The sequence below is a fragment of the Anopheles coluzzii genome, chromosome 3 (genome assembly GCF_943734685.1).
Source record: "Anopheles coluzzii chromosome 3, AcolN3, whole genome shotgun sequence".
Lineage (NCBI taxonomy): Eukaryota > Metazoa > Arthropoda > Insecta > Diptera > Culicidae > Anopheles > Anopheles coluzzii.
Window position 1 is genome coordinate 66446127 of NC_064671.1, and position 21260 is coordinate 66467386.

Sequence of the window (21260 nt, forward strand, 5' to 3'; positions counted from 1 at the left end):
ATTTGTTATGACAATAGCAACACCAAATTTGCATAAACACTACCAGGACACCTCGCAGCGTTCACATCGCGGTCGGCATGTGTGTCCGCGTGTGTGCCAGTGTGTGTATAGTCGTCGGCTTGTATTTGCTCGTCCACCCTTATCTGCGTCCCCCACCGCATTGTAGGAGAGGCCTTTTGTGTGCCCCGGTCACTTTAGCATATTCGAGTAGGTGCGCGCGTGTGTGTGTGTTTGTAGCGCTATCCCCCCCCCCCCCCTCCACCACCTTCCTGTATAGCCAAACAAACCACCCATCATTCGGACCACCCCTCCCATCCCCGTTCTGTTTTGTGTTACTCCACAATTATCCTCTTTCCCCTCCCCCCTCCCAACGGACACCTAAATGTGTGTGTGTGTTTGGATGAAACTGTGCGGGACGGGGATGGCAGAGGTGCGTTGGAATCGTGGCAAGTTGCACACCCGTTTTTCGGGTAACATGCAGCGACATGCATGCTGTGGTGGGCTGGGTGTTATGTGTATATGTGTATGTGTATGCCAAAGCAAATCGAAAAGTGCTAAATTGAATTTTATGGAAATTAAACTCCCCCCTCCCCCTGCCTGCTTGGGTACGTCTATCCTGTTTTTTTCGCTCCTTTTTTGCAAAATGCTACTCATTTTTTCACCTACTCTCTCTCTCTCTCTCTCTCCTTCTATTCCTCTTGTGATCAACCTTTTTTTTGCTCCCAAAATATCAACCAACCGTCGGGCGAGTACGAATTTGATATGGCGAAAATAAATTAATACAAACATTAGCGTTTATTTTCTTCCCGCTCGCTATATTATACATACATAATGCGCTCACCCCTTTCTTCTTGCCCAACGTGTTTGGAGTGTCGTTTTTTATTTCTTTATGCGCACCATTGGCAGGTGGCTGGGCTGCAATCATAGGCTCAGCTAAATTTGCATTTTGTCATGCTGGCAGGCGCAAAGAGAAAAAAAATGTGCAATTGACATATACACACACACGTCCATCCTAACATGGCACACAAACAAAAGCTTGAAAATGAGCCACAGGCCCTCCCCCCGTTTGTGTTTTTTCTGTGCGTGTGTGTGGAAACAAATGGGTGAAAATTATGCATCTCTATTTGATAATTGCTGACTCGCGTGTTTACTCAGCTACGTTTTTTATTCTCTTTATTTAGCTTATTGCGCATTTTGATCCTGTTTTTTCACACAAAGGTTTGTTATGCATTTTGCAAACAAAACAAACCTTTTTTTTTTTGTTTGGGGCTCCATAAATACATTCAGTTGAGTTTAGTTCAACAAAACGTTTAAAAGTCAAGTGCGCCTGTCATCCTTCACTTTTTGCATTCTTTTTCCCTATAAACGTTTAATGAAGCAAATAAAAAAGCATTGATTCGGATATTTTAGATGAATACACCTTGCAATACACACTCACGTTGAGTATTGTACGAATATAGACACTAGCTTTATTACTATCGCTACTGGTTAAGCTTTCTTACCAGGTTGGCGCAACCAACCGTCGAGCATGAATTACAAAATGCAGCAAAAAAACGTGTCCTACAAACGATATTAGAGACTAATTTCTCTTCTCCTTCTGTCTCTCCCACTCCTTTCAATCGAGATTGTGTGCAGCTCTTAGATACGAAGGGGATTCAGTATCTTCAAAGATAGAAATTTCAGTCCATTGTTTTTCCTTATTATTTGGTTTGTTTAGTTTTTCTTGTTTTGTTTTTTGTTTTTTTTTTTGTGTTGATCGTACCGTTACAGTACACCTACAACTACACGCTAAAAGAGAAAAAAACACACCCAACTAATGGAATCGCTTCACGCACATATCGCCCGTCTTTTTACAAAGCCTGTCTACTCCAGCCCACCATAGCCTCACTATAGCCTCGCCTTGCCGCTCTTGATCGTTTCGTGATCGTCCGCCGTAAACCGTCGGTAGGTGCCGTTGCTTTGCAGGAAATAGATCGGATCCTGTATCTTGCCCAGATCGTACCCGTCCACCTGCAGGTCGCGCTTCTTCAGCTTGAACGTCGTCGTCATCGGCACCTCGGACAGGACGCGTATAAACAGTGGCCGGGCGTACGCGGGCAGGCTAGCGCGAATGCCGGCCGCAAGCTGCTCCAGATCCACCTTGCCCTCCGGGTCGACGATGGCAGCCATGCCGGCTTTGCCCTCCGTTTCGGGGATCTGTTGTGAGTGTGATAAGAGCGCATATACATTAATAGAAAAATAACACTGATAACGTCAAATAAACTTACATCAACACCGTACACAGCACAATCCTTCAAACCGACGATCGTGGTGATGACTCCTTCAACCTCCGATGTGGCAACGTTCTCACCGCGCCATCTGAAAATGGAATCCAGTTAGATTTTTTTTTGCCGAAATTAAGCGTTTACTCGATGCGCCCAAACGTATGCAAACATTGCTAAAAGCAATTAATGTATTTTGTTTGCATACTTTTAGGCGCCCGCGCACAATTGTACCCGTTCGTACCTGAACGTATCGCCCGTTCGGTCCTTGAAGTAATAGTTGCCGAGCAAATCTTGCACCAGAATGTCGCCAGAGTTGAAGAAAATGTCGCCCTTGCGAAACACGTCGTGCAGTACCTTCTTCTCCGAGGCTGCCTTGTCCGCGTACCCAACGAACGAGTTCAATGCCTTCTTCGGGTTGATCTTCCCGACGAAAACGCCCGGCTCGCCCGCTTTACACTTAATGCAGAACCCATCCGAGCCGCGGATAATCTCACCCGTTTCTTCATCACATCTGTACATTGGGGGAAATGGAAGATTAATATCATAATTAAATAAATACAAACAATGGCATGAAGATACTTACCTTATCAGCGTTACGGGATAGATGGCTTTGGCGAAGTTGGGAACGAAACCGACCGCTCCCATCGTGTTATCGATGTTCACTGAAACAACCAAAAAAAAAACGCCACAAAGACTCACATCAGTTCAATTGCATTTCTCATTAAACATTAAAACCATCCCACACTTACACAAGTTGGAATTGCCTTCGGTGGAGCCGTAAAACTCGCCGATCTGCTGAATGTTGAAGCGCGACACAAACTGGGGCCAAATCTGGGGCCGCAAACCGTTGCCAAACATTAGCCGCACGCTGTGCTGGGTGTCAGTCGGTTTCGGCGGTGTCATCAGCACGAACCGACAGATTTCCCCAATATACTGTGCCACCTGCAACGGTAGTACAGACGATGGACATGGGTTTGAATTGTAACACACACACAAAAAATCGAACACAAACGCGCAAAAAACTTTTTAGGTACCAAACAGGCAGGCAGCCTCTCACTTACCGTGCACTTGTACCGGATGCAGTCCGTCCAGAAGTTGGAAGCGGAGAACTTTTTGCGCAGGGCAGCGGTCACACCGCACAGCAGCACACTGCCGACACCGATCATACCGCCCGCCGAATGATACAGCGGCAATGAATTATAAATGATGTCGTCATCGCGGAAGCTCAGCATGTAGTAGCAGCCCAGGGCCATGAATGTGTACCTGTTCGGGGTGGTGGAGGGAGAGGACAGTTTGTTTTATTTTAGATTCTATTCTGCTTCAGGTGGTGAGTGATGGTCACACAAGACAAATGACACTAGCGATAAAGCACAACAGGGCCGTTACGAATCATGTGGCTACATACATTGTCGTGAGGATGACAACGATAGACACTTCATAGAAAAAGAGAAGAGCTTTTTTAGAAGTAAAGGGTGCTTTCAACAAATTTGTTCAGTAATTATTTTGAAAAAAGGGGTATAGTTTGGTGGAAGAGTCAATTTAGTGATTTAAAATATTATATAACACATGATAACTTCGATAAAGTAGCATTATTAAATGTACTGGAACCATTAATTACAAATGTTTATAAGGTTTTGTTATAAGTAACTGTAGTGCTTCATTGATATAGAGGGATCCGGATAGGTGGAAAATGGGATCCAATTAGAATTTTTTTGCCGAAATTAAGCGTTTTCTTGATGCGCCTAAAAGTATGCAACCATTGCTAAAAGCAATTATTGTATTTTGTTTTCATAGTTTTAGGCGCCTTCGATTACGATAAAATAGCATTATTAAATGTACTGGAACCATTAATTACAATTTTCTATAAGGTTTTGTTGTTACTAACTGTAATGCTTCATTGTTATAGACAAAAACGTTATCAACAATTAACTACGTCTTAGGAACTACATCGTTAATGCTAGCAAACCAACTAACTAAATATGCGCAATTTTCTGCGATTAACCGTTTCATTTACGACCGTAGCGCTATTCTCTTCAGCAAGATTCAATGATAATATATTCATGTATGTTTATAGTCATAATTATGTTCGCTGAATATCACACTGCTGACAGACGCTTCGTCGAAACTCACGCATGTAACAAGCGATGTAAACTACACGCCTTACATTCAACGATCGTTAACTCAATGCGTTCGCAATGTCACAGTCGAGTAGGTTTTAACGACTATTGTTAAATTTTAACGACTAATAATTGTTAACGATTGCTTTCGCAATACCGGCATTATCTCTAGACGGCCTTGCTAAGCGACTAAAGGTATACACAATACAGGGTTTTGCACGTCATGTTTGAATGTACACATCATTATTCACCGCCTTCAAGATGTTTTTTTCAACAGCTGTCAAATGTTGTATTTGCATAACAATCTTACGCATGCTTACATTTTACAATTCTTACGCATGATTTTCAACACATCACAAAAGAACTGTGCAACTCAAACGAGCTTGAGACGGGTCGGTTGAGACGGTAGAGACGGGAAAATTTATTGTGATGCTAATACAACATTTGACAGTTGTTGAAAAACATCTCGCAGGCAATCAAAAAAATGTTGACTTGGAAAATCCCGTAAAAATCAATCACATTTCTTGCTAAGTTTGTTTTAAAATTGCTTGAATATTTAACAAAACTGTCAATATTTCAAGCGCATAATTTTATTTGCCGTAATCTGTACTCATAGCGGTTCATTCATATACAGGGGTTTCCGAGTCAATTTTCAATGTCTACAACTTTTAGTTTTTTTTTAGTTTAGTTTAGTTTATTAATCGATGGACTATGAAGCCCTCTCGAGTCAAAATTTGTTTACAATACATTACATTAGATAACGAACAGAACATTTATATATTTGCTAGCGAGATGTTTTTCAACAGCTTTCAAATGTTGTATTTCCATCAAAATAATGTTTCAGTTCTTCCACATCATATTCTTTCATGTGCACATTCGAAACAGACTTAGAAAACCATGTAAAGATTCATTTGCCTCACTTCATTTGAATCACGATCAAATAGCCATATGATTCGCTAATCGAATCAGAATCGAATTCAAATCTTGAACTCATGCCTAATTATTTTTTGGTGGAATATTTTACGGTTCGTGAATCGCGTGTTTCATGAATTACGAAAGCGGCGCAGATTTTGCAATAATTCAGATATTTGATTCATAAATTCATTCATTTTTCACATTCAGGAACCCTCAAAAAGCTTGATAAGACTTCAATAATCAAGAATCTAGATCATTTGAATTTAGAATCATTCGGGATATATGGTTCTTCACAATTTTGGTAACCTTCTTGTTTTGATATTCATGACATGTTCAGATTAACCCCAACATTAACTGTTTCCCTTGAAGTAAGAGATGACTAAGTTGATTCTCACTAAATATGTGATTCAGATATTTGTTTCGCTAGACTGGAATTCCGTACAATTTCAATAGAGAATTTAGAATCGCAATAATTATTACTAAAGACATCAATGATGACTCCACTATTAAGGTAACAAGCTTTCAACAACCCATCCACTGCACAATGATAGGAATAAATTCGCAACCAGGCGCAGTAAATAAGCACCCCAAAGAAATGACTCGCAAGAATACACTCAACAAACAAACAAAAAAGAAAGACCCCCGAACGCAACTCACCTCAGGTTCGTGATGACGGCCGCCTTCGGCATACCGGTCGTGCCGGACGTATAGATGTAAACCAATTTATCTTTCGGTGATATATCATTCGGGATAGCGCTTAAATCTACGTATGAGCTACTGCTGCCGCTACTATCCAAGCTGAGCCTTAAATCTTCGGCATCTAAAACAGAAAAATTGCGACCACACGTGAGAAGAGATGATTTATGATTATCAATTATATCGTATCGCATTAAAAGGCGCTCTCGCTCGGTCGCTTGCGTTCGCACAAACGTTTACATATCTGTGGTTCTGAGTGTGTGGTGGGAACCAGCTCCATCAGCTGCGACACACACTGTACGTTTCCGCCCTCCCTCGGCATCAGTGAGGTGTGAGTGTGTTGGAGTACACCACCACCACTAACTCCTAGAGAGCGATTCACACCTTTCACACCAGGATAAAACTTCGTGCCAGACCAGCCAGCCAGCCAGTCATGCCAGCAGACACGAAGCAAAGGGAGAAGAAGCCCATCCTCCCCCTATCGTGGCTGTTCGGTTCCCAGGGCTTGAGCGCCCAAGGTTGAAAGAAAAGGCACCGTTACGAATATTCATCATCGGAATCGAGATGTGTGCAATTTATGGGAAAACAGCAGAGGTTTCGGACAGGCTCCTTTGGCGCTCTGTCTCACGCAGACCGTCGAGCGTCCCCACCGAAGCGGAATGTTGTGGGAGCATGACTCGGTAGGGAAGGGTGTTCTTAAACGCTCTCCAGGTGGATTTGTCCTCGAGCAGTGCCGAGGAGGACTGTCGGTTTCGGTCACGGTACGGTGACCATGAATACGAACGATGCTGGAAAGCGAAAGGTAAAGGAATGGCGACGAACGATTGAAGCGCGCCGAGCGCTTTAAAAGGACGCTGGGGAAAATTGGAAATCCTTTCTCATTGGGTCAGAGAGGTGAGCCCAACGCAGGAAGAAGAAAATGTGTCCTCCTGCCGCCAACCCCTTTAGCACCCTTTCAAAAGAAGAGCAGCAATTGAGTGCAATTGAATAAAAACTCATTTACCTGGCAATGGGTCACTGCTGCTGCTGCTGCTGCTGGCGGTATCCGGGGCACCGTCGGAGCGGAATAGATGTACCGGCAAGCCTTTTATGCCTTCCTGCTCGTTTATTTCGGCGATCGCTGCAAAAGACAGTGAGAATATTAACGATTTTTACTCGCCCTTTCTCCAACGGTGTATTGTGGCGAGATTGTGTGTATGTGTGTGTGTATTGCGGTGAGTGTGCTCGATTAAGGTTGGGGAACCGATGAAAGGGAATGGGTTATGATTTCTTAATTACTTCCTACAGTTATTGACGGGGAGAGGTTTTGTTTGTTTGTTTGTTTTGCACTGCTAAGGTACTCTAGTGGAAGCTATTTTCTATTTAATCTGATTGGAAAATGGGGACTTTAACTCATCACCACAACGTGATGCTGATTTCTATAGAAAACGAGCTTCGAGAAAATGACGTAAAATAAAGATAATTTACATAATTTTAAAATAAATAAAAAACAAAACAAAAAAACAACATTACAATCCTGCATAATTATGATATGTTTCAAATTTAATATTTAAAATAAAGAAAGACAGAGTACGATGGCCTCCTTTATTATAAATAATTTGCATTTTTAAAACGACTAACCCTCTAACTATTAATCGTACAACAAATGCATAACATAAACACTAAAGTAAACCAAGAAGTTCATAATGACAAGCGCGTGGACGAAGGAGAAAACGAAAAATAGAAAAGGAAAGACACAAAAAAACATACACAGAATTTAGAACAACAAAAGCAATGAAAAAGCAAATAAAGCCAAATAAAGGAAAATAAAAACAATGTAGAACAAAATAAACATGGACAAATAAAGAAAACAATAAACGACAATAAGACAGACAGATAGATTCAAGCATACATAAACATAGATAGATATTTCATTTTAATAAATATTGTTTTGTACTTTCACTCTCCTATTTTTCATTGTTTTCAATAGGGAGATATAATGTTTACATACTTTTTCCTTCTTTCTATGTTTTCTTTTTTACTTATCATTCTTATTCGATGTTGTATTTTTTCTTTAAAAATTTGTATTTTGTTTTGTTATGTTTTAGTTTTTTACACCTTTCTTCATAAATCCTTCTTATTTTCCCTAATGTGTTGTTCCCTTTAGGTTCTGTAACTAATTTTGCATTCTATTTTCTCCCCTTTGATTCAATGCTTTTCAATGCTGACACTGTTATAACCAGTAGTTTAGATCTTTACGTTAAATGCTTGATTTTTTTTAATCTTGGCCCTCATCTTCGCCCCTGGTTACCTTACACAATTATACTTCTGTAGAAGCTCATCTAACCTACACCCAACTTCATTCTCGGAAATAAAACAAAGCACAGATGTCTATCAAAAATTGCATCTATTCACCGATGCACCTAGCTTCAAGCGATTTGTATGATTAGTTCGGGTTGATTAGTTAAATCATTCGCAAAATTATTCAATTATCCGGGCTCTTTTTTCGCATCTCCATAAACTGACCCAAAACCGATGCTCATTTCCGAGTGCATCGCAAACGTTATGCAAACTTGAGCACACACTTCACTTTTTAATTAAAAAATCGCTCGAAAGCTCAATTTCAATCCTGTCTCAATGCAATTCGTCAGGGGCGGAGGGGCAAAAAACAACACACAAACTGATTGCTGCATTCGAGCAGTGGACATGCATCAAATGTGCCCTCTTTCAAATGTGCCTCCTGATGGACGGATGAATCCAGCCCGAAAGGTGCTCTATTCCTTTTTTTTTTGGAGGCCCGAAGACAAACGTGGAGGAAAAAAACGTATCCCCCATTAGGATTACCAATCCTGTGTTCGGTTAGCCAAGCTAAAGGGACTGACAATGAGCATACAAACGATTGATGACCGCAAAATGGCATTCCGAGATCACTACTGCCTTCCGAACGAAGGAGTATTGACGGGCCGTTTTTTGCGAGTTGAAGTAGCAAGCTTGTTTTGGGAGTTCAGGTATCCCTGAGCTTTGTGCAATCAGACACACACACACAAGTAGCACAGCACAGCAGTTTTTCTCCTTATCCTTGTGGGAAATGAAGTTCCTAGGCACATCGGTGCGACGGGTGAGTTGCCCAGTGAAGCGATGAATCGGTAAAACAAGAATCCTATTTCACCGAATAAGACAAGGCCCGGCGGTCGAGGTTTTCACCGAGCACAGCGAAACACGAACAAGGGAAAGCAGCTGATGCCAAGATGATTGATTGACAGTTTCTATTATCACTTACCTCCGGCCAGCTCCGTGCTGACGATGATTGCCTTCGAATTAGCCACCGTTATCGAGTGACGCAGCGTTTCCTTCCGCAGGTTCGAATTGATCAGCGCCGTCACGATGCCGACCTTCGAGAGGCCGAGCCAGATGCACGGATACTCGAGCCGCGTCTCCATCAGCAGCGCTATCGTGTCGCCCTTGCGGAAACCTTTCGCGTAAAAGTGGGCCGCCACCCGGTCGGCCAGCTGCTTCACCTGGGCGAACGTAAGCTGCCCATCGTCCATCAGGAACGCTACCTTGTTCGGTTGGCGGGCGACCACACGCTCGAAGATCTGCACGACCGTGGCGCCGGCCCGCTCGTACCGGTACAGGCAGAGGTTAAGCTTCAGGAAAATTATTGCCGTGCTGGAAAAGGAAATAAGATTTAAGGAAATATTCTTCAAATAAGGTTCTAATGTGTGCACATAAAGCGATAGATTGTTATTCACACTTTTTGGTAATTGAGCCCCTTTTCATGATTGCCCATGAGGTGGTTATCTCCATAATCGTACAACAATTTGCGACACGCTTCGTTGCACGCGATGCAATTTGCGAAGCGCAACAAAACCTGCACGGTAATTTTAAAATTGTAAAAATAAATACAGTGGAAGCACTCATAACGAGTACCCCTTACAACGAGTTTTTCGCATAACGAGCAAATCTAAACGCTCTACAAATACCCTCCTTAACGAGTAAAATCTCGCATAGAGAGCAATTTCATTGTTTTTCTCGATAAGAAATCGTGATCATTCCGAGTGTTTCAATACTAAGAATCGTTAAATATCAAGCTATTTCCAAAACGGGCAGTGTATAAGTGCGGAAGAAATGTGTAAGGGAGGTGATTAACCCCCAGTACCTGTCCTGTTCAGCCGGTCTCGTGGTACAGTCGTCAACTCGTACGACTTAACAACATTCCCATCATGGGTTCAAGCCCCAAATAAACCGTGCCGCCATACGTAGGACTGACTATCCTGCTATGGAGGGTGGTAATCCAAAAGTTACTGAAAGCCGACCCCACAAGTGGTGGTACATGCAGGCCTTGACCGACAACGGTTGTTGAGTCAAAAAGAAGAAGAACCTGTCCAAAACTCACGAAGTCATACAAAAATCGAAAAAAATTGTTTACATTTTGTTCGCCACAGTGCATAGCGCCATCTGTCAAATCAAAGCAACGTTACGTTCCGTTAACAATCGATTTTGGAGAGCATTTTCAAGCGCTAATTACTGAATAAAACGACTCAGTTATGGGTCAAACGACACATCATTAAAAAGCTTAAGTTTTCCTCTTTCAGTTTTTGTGCATACATGTGTCAAAATGTGTAAAATAATGTAGAAAACATAGGAAAACCTGCACCTTCATAGGGCTGTCGAAATTAAACTTGGGCGGGATAAAATTAGCATTGAACCAGTCCAAGTACGCACTAGGAGTCAAAGTAAATTTCGTGCTCGACAAAATATGCAGCACATATTGCAAAATGACTTGTAAAACCCTGTATTCTCTGTAACATTTGCATTCAATTTTGAATTTACGCTCAAATTTGCCTTTTCATAAGCCCTGATCGTTACCCACTGAGGTTGAAGCCCGTGGTAGGGTTGTCAAGACGAACGACCAAACGTACGTAATGATATGCACATCATGGGTTCAAATCGCGTATGAACTACCAACTAGAGGTGGGCTTTTCGGTTTTTTTAAGTGATTTCGGTTTTTTCGTTCTTTTGCAAACAGCAATACATGTAAAGTCTGTGAATCAGTACACTATTAGAAAATCGGTAGAACTATCAATCCTTTGGTCGGATTGCATGAAAAGCAAACCAATATTAACAATCTATCATTTGACACTAAAAATCGATTCACACAAACAGTTTCAAATCGGTCATGTCTTGTTTTTACTCTAAATTTGCGAATGTTGGAAGGTTTTTCTGTTCATTATTTCAAAATGATCATAAATTGATATATCCAAAGAGCCATAGCGTTCTTTTCTTGTGAACCGGTTCATTCATTTTTTTTCACGTGAACTGAATGAACCGTACGGTTCTTGTTCATTTGGCACACCTTTACTACCAACCCCATTAATTGGTGAGTGGTTTATTCAAATTGGAATAAATATATTTGGGTCATATAGACTCCAGTTGTCTTTGACTCTCTCGATATTCACGAATCTTCAGAGATTTATTATACATATTATACTTAAGATTCTTGAGTCCCATTTTCTGTAATGAATAGGCAAGAGGGTATGATTGTATGAATCAATCATTATTATACAACTAAGTATAGAACGTCTCGAAACGCCAACAAATTTAAGTTATAGATTTCGTAACTTTTAGATTAAAAAATATTGGGTCCGTTTTAACAAAAAGTACCTTTTCCATCACTACTTTGAGGGCAATGGCTTTGTTCTTTGTGGAAATATTAATTTTTACTACTTGTTTCTAATAGTTTGAGGCGCGAAAATGGGAAATAAAACCCGGTTTTTCAACACTCTGCCGCATAAAAGCGCAAAAAACAATAGAAACTTGCTAATATACCTCTAAACCGAGACCTATATTTACATTCCTTCTACTCCACTTCTACCATCCCATAGCAGAAAAAGAAAGTTCTCAACATCCCGACCATTTCAACCCATTACCTCTCCACCTCGTTTGATCTCGCTTCCAACTGTATGCGCATCAGACATGCGATAACTGTTGAGCGCTAAACCCTGATTGAAGGGTATCATCTCTACTGCTAACACTCGCGAAACCAACGCTTCACAAGCACTGCACTCGCCCCAATAAGATAAGCCTCGCAGCAATATTGCTTGCCTTTGCCCCCGTCCGGAGGGACCGTGCATGCATGAGATAACCCACCGACCGGGGCCGGCTGTAATTTGGCATTGATTTAACGAGTTGTTCGCCAACTGCCACGGATACAGCGGAGAGTTGGCCCGAACCCTGGATGGCCTAGAGAAATTTCACCCCTTCCAGTCGCTCAACATGCACACAGCCGAAAGGTATTACGCATGAACATTATGCCTCTGTTCCCCTTTCTTCCCTTCCCGGGATGACAAAAAGGGGAGGACGACCCTTTCGCACGTCATTAGGAATTGAAATTTGTACCGCGGCTGCAGCTCCACACCGGCGTCTAGTTCTGTGGTGTGCAATTTCGACGTTTCAACGATATGCGAGCGCGCGACGAGAATTGAATCAAAGTTGCGTCCTTCCCTCACTCTCTCTTCCAGTTCACTCCCGGCGAAATCCTGGCCCGATTTCGGCGCGCATTAGAACGTGTTATCTCTACTTAGAAACAATCACCACGCCGGGTATCATAACGGGGGAGGTGACATAAATCATCATCAGTAGCAGCAGATTGCAAGCAAAGTGCATGCCACTGTAGGCGACACCGTTACCGAGATGCGTCCACAGCTTCACCTTCTTAAATGCTTCATCGGTTCTCTCCCATATATGTGTGTATATGCCTTACCGTATGTCCCGCGGCAGCGACACGATGGACGCGTACACGGTGGACGGCCGTTCGCCGGAAATGAGGTAAAAAACGACACCGGTCAGTATCGACTGCGGTATCAATCTTTGTCCGATCGCTAATGATGCGGCCATGGCGGCAGCTGTGATGCCGCACAGTGTCAGAAATTTCTGCTTCACGCTCAACTCGACCAACATTTTGACGGCCGCTGGTGGTGTGCGATGCTCCTGCGGGATGATTCGTATCACACCGGTTTTCACACCGGAACCGAGGGGAAGGCGGATGTGGCGATGTTGTTTGCACTCAGTGGATGGGTTCCTATCCTGGGGTCTGAGATTGTGCCTGGGGATATGTGCCCCCTAGCTTTAGATTGCAAGCGGATGAGTGAGCTTCAATCGAACACTTAAACACTGATGTCACAGATGATTTAGATCTGCAATGAAAAGAAATAAAAATATGTTTAATGCAAATCGCCTTACAAATTTTAGTTGAGAATATACGTGGAAATTATTTTCGATTTTTTTCACTGTTGCCTTTTACTATTAACATTCCTATGGAGGAGTGGGAAACATAACAGTTATGGATATGAACAGTATCAGTATGATCTCTATCGGAATAAGATCAACATCAGATCATTCCAAGACCTAAATGAATTCTGGATTGGTCGCTGAACCATTATGGACGTTTAGAGTGTCAGTTGTTCCAAACAGATTCGAGATTAGTTCTTGACGTATGATTGGAGGGCCGTTGACGTATGACGTATGATGGGTACAGTAGCAGTTCCAGGGTCGGGATAGGCTCGGTATTTGTTCTTGGATTAGGATTCGTTTAAACCGGACATATGCTTTGCAATGGGATATGATCTGTAGCTTCTCTGAGGGATAATATAGGTTGTCCTATTCAACTCCTATCCGAAGGTCCCTGTTTGTGGTAGCATATGTCAGCACATATCCATGCTTGGGTACATGGACTGGCGAAGCAGGAGGGGGATGGGTATTCTGTGAACGTCGGCTCTCCAGTCAAGAGGCTGTCAAACTGTCAGGAAGCTCTCCAGAGGCACTGGAGCAAGGTTTCAATGACTACAGAAAGATCAATTAATTTTAGAAACGGTTGTTCAGTTGTAGCCTTGATTCAAGTTCTGAACCCTATCAGTTCCTAAGCAGACGTAGTATGCAGATCATAACTGAGATATGTTCGAGACAAGTTCCAGACAAGGAACTGTCCCTGGATTATGACACGTCAGGACTAGGACAAGTCGTCGGAATTGATTTCAGAATCAATACCTGAATTTAGATAGGTTCGGGATAAGTTCTGCGATGTTCTAAGATTATAAAATGTCCAGAATCAGTCCCTCCATCCATAGAGATCAGTCCCTGGGTAGGAATGGGTTTAGTATCAGTTCCAGCACAAAATTATAAATCAATTCAAGAAGCGGAACATACTCAGTATCATATCCTAAATTAGATAGGTTGAACATCAGATTTGCAAACAGATAGATTCGTATGTTGGGAATTTTTACCAGACCCAAGATAGCTTCTGCAATAGTCCCTGATTACAAGGTTGTCTTTGAAATAAATCCCAGGATGGTGACATCTTAGCAGCATCTTTGTGAGACTACGTTCCTTAGAATATAATCATCATCTCTAACTCCACGCTTCTGCTCACTCTACACATTTGTGGCTTTTTGATAAGCACATGTTCAATTGAACGAAACGATGATTCAACATTTTTGTGCCATCGCCCACCATCCTCACACAATCTCACATACCGCGATGTGTCTGTTGATGAAACCATCCCGTTGCCCTAATCAATTACCCTAATCAAAATGCATACCCACTAGAAAAAGAGAGTGGTTCGTTTACGGCACGTTGCTGGTGCGTCCTCGTAATCGTGCTAATGATCGAATCCTACTACTAAACGCTTCCCCATTCATTGCGATTAACCATTTCGGGTGATCCCGCCCCACCCCATTAGCGGCATATGTAAATAAACGTTGGAGGTAGTGCGAGCGGAGGCCACACGACTGTCACTTGGCGAATGCGACGCTCTCGATGTGTGTGTGCGTGTACATGTGCCGGGAATTTAATTAAGCACCGGTTGGCTGGAAGGTTAACTGACTATGCAATTGATTATCGCGCGTCAAGTTCAGGGTGCTGTGGAAGACCTTCTGCTACACACGCGTGCCCTGCGTCCGGGGAATGGCGCGCGTAGGCGCGCTGGACATTATGCCAAAGCTCCGCCGAGGTCCAAATAGATTTCTCGACAACTGCGAGTAGTCCACACGGGCGTGCACGATCATAACAGCTGATCAAGAGTGTGGAGCATTCGCAGAGATATTGCGCACCATCATCATCGGTACTAGTTAGCGGGTCGTCCGTTGTCGTCGCCATGGCTGGAAGACGATCGTCGATCAGCCGAACGGGCTCAAAGTCCACCGGACGTGCCTGATTGGCCGCTGTTGTATGTCTCGCGGGCGCACACACACACACGGTCAGGCCGGTTGACACGTCCGGGGCTTGGCCAAACAACTATGGTCCGAGTCCAGCCAATGCGTAGCGCAGAGCGAGATCATCTCTCAGATCCGGAGATCAGCCAGGGTGCGTTGGTGGACTTTAGCACCGGCCGGTATCAGTGTTGGACTTAAGCATTCTAGGTCCACGATCACTTCCTTCCTCGAGCGATAACGATTATCACACCCTAGAACATACCGGGATGAACCTGACAGGCGACGGGCGAGAGATAAGCTTGATTGGGAAGTAAACATTCGCAAGCTATTAACCCACTTCCCATAGGCGCCTACTGGCGCGGGCATTGGACCGTCGTAAACCTTTCACCAGAATGCAATGCAATACCATTTCGGTCGTACTATGAGAGGGTAGGATAGGGCATCACATCCGTTGGGTTCAATTACAATATGTCGCACATTCGCATGGTCGCTCCGACTGCTGCTATTCCAGCTGCTACAACGTGCCGGAGTCGGTCACCTTGGAGCTATGATGCACTAGCGGTTGGGACATTAGCTCATGCACACTACCACTTAGTACCACCTACACTCGATTGAAAGACACAATTAGTAACACTTTATTGTTATATATGTGGCGAACAGCAGCACTTCCAGTGATGACGATCATCATCATCAGCAGGGTGATGCCTATTCCAATGTCTTCCAGTCACAGGCATTCCACTACGTTTCAACGTTGTTGATCCGCATTGTTATGCTTGAAAGGTTTTTACGCTGACTTAATGAGATGGGAAAGAGACGGAAACTGGAAACTCAAACCTCAAAACACACTCAACAGTGTATCACAATCCACAATCCAACGATCGAGTGGCAATCGTAACACCAGAAACTCGAGCACAAAGTCGGCCTATTACCTTTTTTTTCAATTTACTTCTATCACATCCGACCCCGACTTGACTGTTCCGTTCTACCCTACCAATAACGTTCCCGAAACAAGCACTTCACAGCAATAGGGTCGGCTTATGATCTCGGCACAACAGTGAGCCAACACACAACGCACACACTGCGAGGGCTTTAATCTTATCACAGAAACCATATGTCATTCCGATAACCACATCCTCCGTAGTAAAAGCACACAACGATTCCGGAATCCGAAACTCTCTCACCTATGTTTTTCGGCGTTGAAGGGGATTGCTTTTAAAAATCCACGTTCTTCGTGTAGAATCACCGTACCGAAACACACGACTTCGAGTGGGTGGTACGGCAGACAGAAACGTTGAAACTGCGCGCAAGGGAGGAGAACGGGCGCGCGCGTTCTGCGCAAATGTGATCGCAGCGTTCGCGCGAGATGTCACGACCACGCTAGCAGACAAAGATCAACTGTTTGAACGTCGCGAAAGCAACCCAACACCCCCGGCACGACCGGCTGGTAAAAGGGACTGTGTAACATTGGCCGGGTGGTAGACGCGGAACGCTGCACTATGGGCCGATTGGAAGCGACCCGGTGGGAATAGGACGGCATAGATGGATCGTGTTGTCGATAGGGGATTGTTTGAAGGGACCTAACGCGTTATGGCATACATTTTTTCTAGCAGAGTTATTTTTTTGCGTATATACAATGACAAACTAGTAAAGGAAGTACTTAGACATTTATGATTATGATGAAATATATGGCCAATCTTTGTACCACTCTGAGGCCCACTAAATTGGCCCAACCAAAGCAATCATGCGTGACGGAGTTGATGCAACAGAGAAATACAGAGTTAAATCGTTGTAAGGCTTCTTCAAGAAGCTATATCATAGTCAAGTGCAAATGATATCTTGGTCTGAAGATGAGCATCTAGCGTCATTGAAACGTTCAATGATCCTCGCAAGACCAAGGGAATGATTTATCCAAAACCACAGCATTCAGAACAGCAGAGACACAAAAACAAGATAAAAAGATACACGATATTATCACAGAGAACGATCAACTTTGTAACTGATTTTCGTAGGACTGATCAGATTGATCTGACCTGATGCTGAACTTCGCAACTTTAGACTAATTTTAATTAGATATTAAAACGAAATCGCAGACAAGTCTTTCTAGAAAATTATAATATGCTATTGATGTCTATGGCTATCCAAAGAATAACGTGCACAAGAGATGAGATGGTAGATCAACTAATATGATCTTCGTTTAAGTTGATGTTCTTGAAATGTTGAAATTATAAATGGAAATAATGTCTAATGTTTCCATTCTGCTTGCCCTGCTTAATTACAATATCATGGGAAGATCAAGATACAAAACATTGAAATGATCTATGATCGCATCTTCTGTGGACTTGGTTTCTTAAGATAAGGATTATCAGCTTCTAGAGATATTCCACAAGGTATTTTTCTTAGAATTTTTATAAAACTGTGATTCTGTTCTTTTAAATGTCATGAATAAAATTCGTTTGAAGAGATATAAAATTCCCGATGCATGGAATTGCATTAGATGATCATGTGATCAAATATATGCGTTAAAATAGATAAATTGCTTCAAAATAATAGAAATATTTTACGAAAATGATAAAAGCCTAAGTTGTCCGCTGTTACATTTTCTCCCGATCAGTGTGGCAAACACTCCCAGAACACCACCACGCATCCAGAACAGTTCTGAGCAGCGCCCTTGCCTTAATGTCGCCCACTGTATCGTGGTTTGTGTGCTGTTCAGCGTATAACAACAGCGAGATAGAGAGAGACAAGAGGAGAAAAAAGCAACCAGAAGATATCATTCACATTGGTGGAAGTGAGCTATTGTTTCCTTCATTCAGATCGCGCGACCCTAGCAGCCCTCCACTCTCGACCTCCATCCACACCAGAGGCCCGCACGCCTACGAGATGCTTGGCGGTCGCATGATTGGAACGAGCGTGGCGCGGCGGCAACTGCGTCGTACGATACAGGAACGGATGAGGGTAGCACGGGCATTCGCTTTACATCGTTCCGTCCGTCCCAAAGCCGGGCTCTTTTCGATGCACTCTCATCGCTCATCGCACGCTGTGACGCACCATCACCACATCCGAGCTCACAATTGTCCCTCATCGGATGCGGATTAACGTTAATTTAATGCTTGCGTTCTTTCACTCGCGCGGCCTGTAACACAAACACAGGCGCAGGGTGTTGTCTTTCTTTGGGAGTTGCTTTTTTTGCAACCGTTTTTGCCGTCACCCGCCTTCTGTAGACCTAGGTCACAGAGAATGTAGCCCGGCTGTCGCAGAAAGCGAAAGTCATTGGCACCGTTAGGCAATATGTTTGCGGAATGTGATGCTGAATGCATCGACATGTTACAACCGTTTGATCGACGCAGCATGCAGCAAGTAATCTGATCATAGAAGAAAATTTCATCTGTTTTCGATGCAGGCTAATCAAAATTAACAGAAGATCATGTAACTAATTTCTTAGCAATAAAAAAGATCCAAATTATGCGAAGATTTCAATAAAGTTTCATTTTATGAATTTAATTTGTCTTCCCTCATATGACTCATCTTGAAGCAACAGGTAGTTGGTGTGTTGTTTCATGTTGTGAAATACGCACGCCTTGTAAATGCTATTTCGTCAAAAATCGAAAATCTTTAAAAAAAAACTATAACTGATTCTAGTCTACAAAGTTGACTTGATTTTTTATCGGGTTTGCTAAAAACTTCTCAAACATTTATTTTAAATGCGGGCAAGAGAATTTGCTTCCTAGTTTAGTGCATTACTTTGGTACTTAAGGTTGATGTCATACAATAATGATTAATATGTTAACCTTCATTTCTATAACCACCCACCCCGGGTATGTCAAGCGCTTCTTGTAATTCCTACGCGGATATGCCGGCTTTTACAGACTCTCGAAAGTTAATTCATTACCACCCAGCCAGAGAGTCAGTCCTTGCTACCGGGGGGACAGTCCATTGTAGGCTTGAACCCATGTTTAGTTGTAGGCCATGATACTAAATAATTCGTAATTTGATACAATAGAGCTATCGACATCAAATTTTAACAATGCCTAGAAAAAGATGTATTTAATTTTATAGTAAAAAATCCGAATTTTTGAAAATTTTAACTATATCTTTAATTGAACACTCGATTTACTTCTTTAAACCACGTTACTTCTTCTTTACTTCTAGGACCACCTACCGGTGTAGGTAATACATACAATAACCAGGTTTGGTTTCGGTTAAGTCGTTAATTTTGTGATGATATCAATTAAAATGCATATACTCATATACATACATGCTATTCCAAATGTTGTGTAGCTCTAAATATTCTTCTTAAGTTATATACCTTGAAATGCTTGGCCTGATATTCAGGAATATACGGCGATTTATGAGTGTCAGTTGAACTATTTTTTATGCATTAAATTTATGTAGCTATAAACCATACATCATACAGTTGTATTTTTATCATAGAATACAATAACATAAGTTAAAATAATAAATTGTTCCACCAAAAAAAGGCTAATCCCGTTTAAAATGTATGACCTACCCAGGTAGGTGGTTTTAGAAGTAAAGGTGTAGTTTTGGTCATAGAAACGAAGGTTAAGCAAAGTTAGATTAAATCGCTACTTTAAGATTATCTGTGGACGTGGATGTAATAAGCAATTGAACTAATGTTGTTCAAGTTCAAACTGCGTTATATTTAATCCACAAACTAATGAGGGAAGATTATGGTTGAATCGACTTCTATTTAAGATACTTTAAACCACGTTCTACTAATTTTCTTAACTAGCTGATAACGGAATAACGGACTGGCAGACGAAGGCGCGAGACCGTGAGCGGTTTCGGACACTCCTGAGGCAGGAACAGACCGCAAAGCGGTTGTAGCGCCGGATAAGTAAGTAAGTTAGCTGAAAATTAATTAAATTAATTTAAAAAAAAATAATTAATTCCATAAATTAATTCAAACATTACTTACAGTCGTACAAACGAATCTTCTAACTAATAAAAAGGTTTGTTAGTTAGTGGCTTACACGTACAATATTACAGTTTCGGATGTAAGCTAACTTAATACATGTCAATGTTTCAAATTCAACAATAAATCGATCTACTTAATGAACACATCATTTAAGAACCAGCACACACGTCCACTACAGTAACTTCAAATGCCCGACCAACGAATCTATCGCTTCGGTACGATCCGGCCCCAGCCCCAGTACGGTCTCCGTTCCGCTCGCTACCTGTGTCCGGCCGGCGTCCCGCACAATCTCCGCAATAACCCCGCTCGACTCGGCCCGCTCCGTCAGCAAATGCAGCTCCTGCAAACTATCTACCCTAAGCACTATCTTTGGCTGGCCCTGCCGCAACCACGCGTCCAGCATCTTGCCCCTACCCGCAGCATCGCCACCCGCCGACGCTGCCCGCATGCAGCACAGTACGGCCGCGTGTGCACACTGCGACGCTATCTTGCCCTTCTTCAGCCCTAAATCGGACCGCACTACCAGCACCATTTTCATGGGCGCACCACCAACAACACTACCTCCTACCGTGGCGAACAACTTCCGGAGCAGCGCGCTCATTACTTCCCGCTATACTTTGCCCGCTGCTTGTCGGTGTAATCTTGCATGCAGTGTTTGAAATCTTTAACTACGTCCTGACAGAGCCGCCAGTCGCCGGTTTCGGCAATGCACTCCTAAAGGAATAGCACAGGACTTGCATTAACTAGGTACGGGGAGCGTGGTTACCACACACACACTTACCTGCACCTTGTAGTGGAGATTCAGGCAGCCGGTACTCTTTAGCATCTGCTCGACGGGATCCACCGCATCGGACATGATAGATTTGGGGCCACTGTTGGGGGGGAGATGAGGAAAGATCAACTATTTAGCAGACCCGGTAAGCCGCTTACGAAACACAACGCAGCTGCACGGACGCGGCGAGCTGCCGAAAACGAGGAGGGAAAATGCGTTGTTGTGTTCTGCTTCGCGATTGTAAACAAATCTGACAACTGTCAACAAGGCCTTTAAGAAAAGGCCTTTCTAAAGACCGGTTTTCGTGAGCTCGCCAATGCTCCAAATCGGTGCGATTTTCCCTCGCTCGGCGATCATTTTTGCAAGTCTTTG

At 42.9% G+C, this 21260-nt stretch overlaps 3 protein-coding genes across 4 annotated transcripts; all 3 read right to left on the reverse strand.

Moving 5' to 3' along the window:
• Positions 1-1439: 1439 nt before the first annotated feature.
• Positions 1440-20988, reverse strand: LOC120959225 (long-chain fatty acid transport protein 4). Of its 2 annotated transcripts, none has more exons than XM_040382477.2 (11): positions 20898-20988; positions 12735-13167; positions 9252-9640; positions 6996-7112; positions 5954-6116; positions 3326-3527; positions 3014-3206; positions 2848-2926; positions 2506-2775; positions 2268-2358; positions 1440-2196 (listed from the first exon to the last, which is right to left on the reverse strand). In XM_040382477.2, exons 2-11 carry the CDS (start codon positions 12929-12931, stop codon positions 1888-1890), a joined length of 2010 nt encoding a protein of 669 aa, XP_040238411.2. In that variant the 5' UTR covers positions 12932-13167; positions 20898-20988; the 3' UTR covers positions 1440-1887. The 2 variants fall into 2 exon arrangements, with proteins under 2 accessions (XP_040238411.2, XP_040238410.2); XM_040382476.2 differs by lacking the exon at positions 20898-20988 and adding an exon at positions 16362-16627.
• Positions 20222-20717, reverse strand: LOC120959228 (uncharacterized). The gene has a single exon (XM_040382482.2). The coding sequence runs from the start codon at positions 20715-20717 to the stop codon at positions 20289-20291; it is 429 nt and encodes a 142-aa protein (XP_040238416.2). The 3' UTR covers positions 20222-20288.
• On the reverse strand, positions 20717-20982 carry LOC120959229 (cytochrome c oxidase assembly factor 4 homolog, mitochondrial). The gene is made up of 2 exons (XM_040382483.2): positions 20898-20982; positions 20717-20830 (listed from the first exon to the last, which is right to left on the reverse strand). The coding sequence occupies exons 1-2, from the start codon at positions 20970-20972 to the stop codon at positions 20717-20719; spliced, it is 189 nt and encodes a 62-aa protein (XP_040238417.1). The 5' UTR covers positions 20973-20982.
• Positions 20989-21260: the final 272 nt, after the last annotated feature.

Coding starts and splice junctions, on each gene's coding strand:
- LOC120959225 (XM_040382477.2), bottom strand. CDS start 12,931: ATGTTGGTCGAGTTGAGCGTGAAGCAGAAATTTCTGACACTGTGCGGC. Junction 9,641..12,734: donor TCGCTGCCGCGGGACATACG/GTAAGGCATATA, acceptor TTCCTTTTCCAG/CACGGCAATAATTTTCCTGA. Junction 2,927..3,013: donor CGAAGGCAATTCCAACTTGT/GTAAGTGTGGGA, acceptor TGGTTGTTTCAG/TGAACATCGATAACACGATG.
- LOC120959228 (XM_040382482.2), bottom strand. CDS start 20,717: ATGAGCGCGCTGCTCCGGAAGTTGTTCGCCACGGTAGGAGGTAGTGTT.
- LOC120959229 (XM_040382483.2), bottom strand. CDS start 20,972: ATGTCCGATGCGGTGGATCCCGTCGAGCAGATGCTAAAGAGTACCGGC. Junction 20,831..20,897: donor ATCTCCACTACAAGGTGCAG/GTAAGTGTGTGT, acceptor CTATTCCTTTAG/GAGTGCATTGCCGAAACCGG.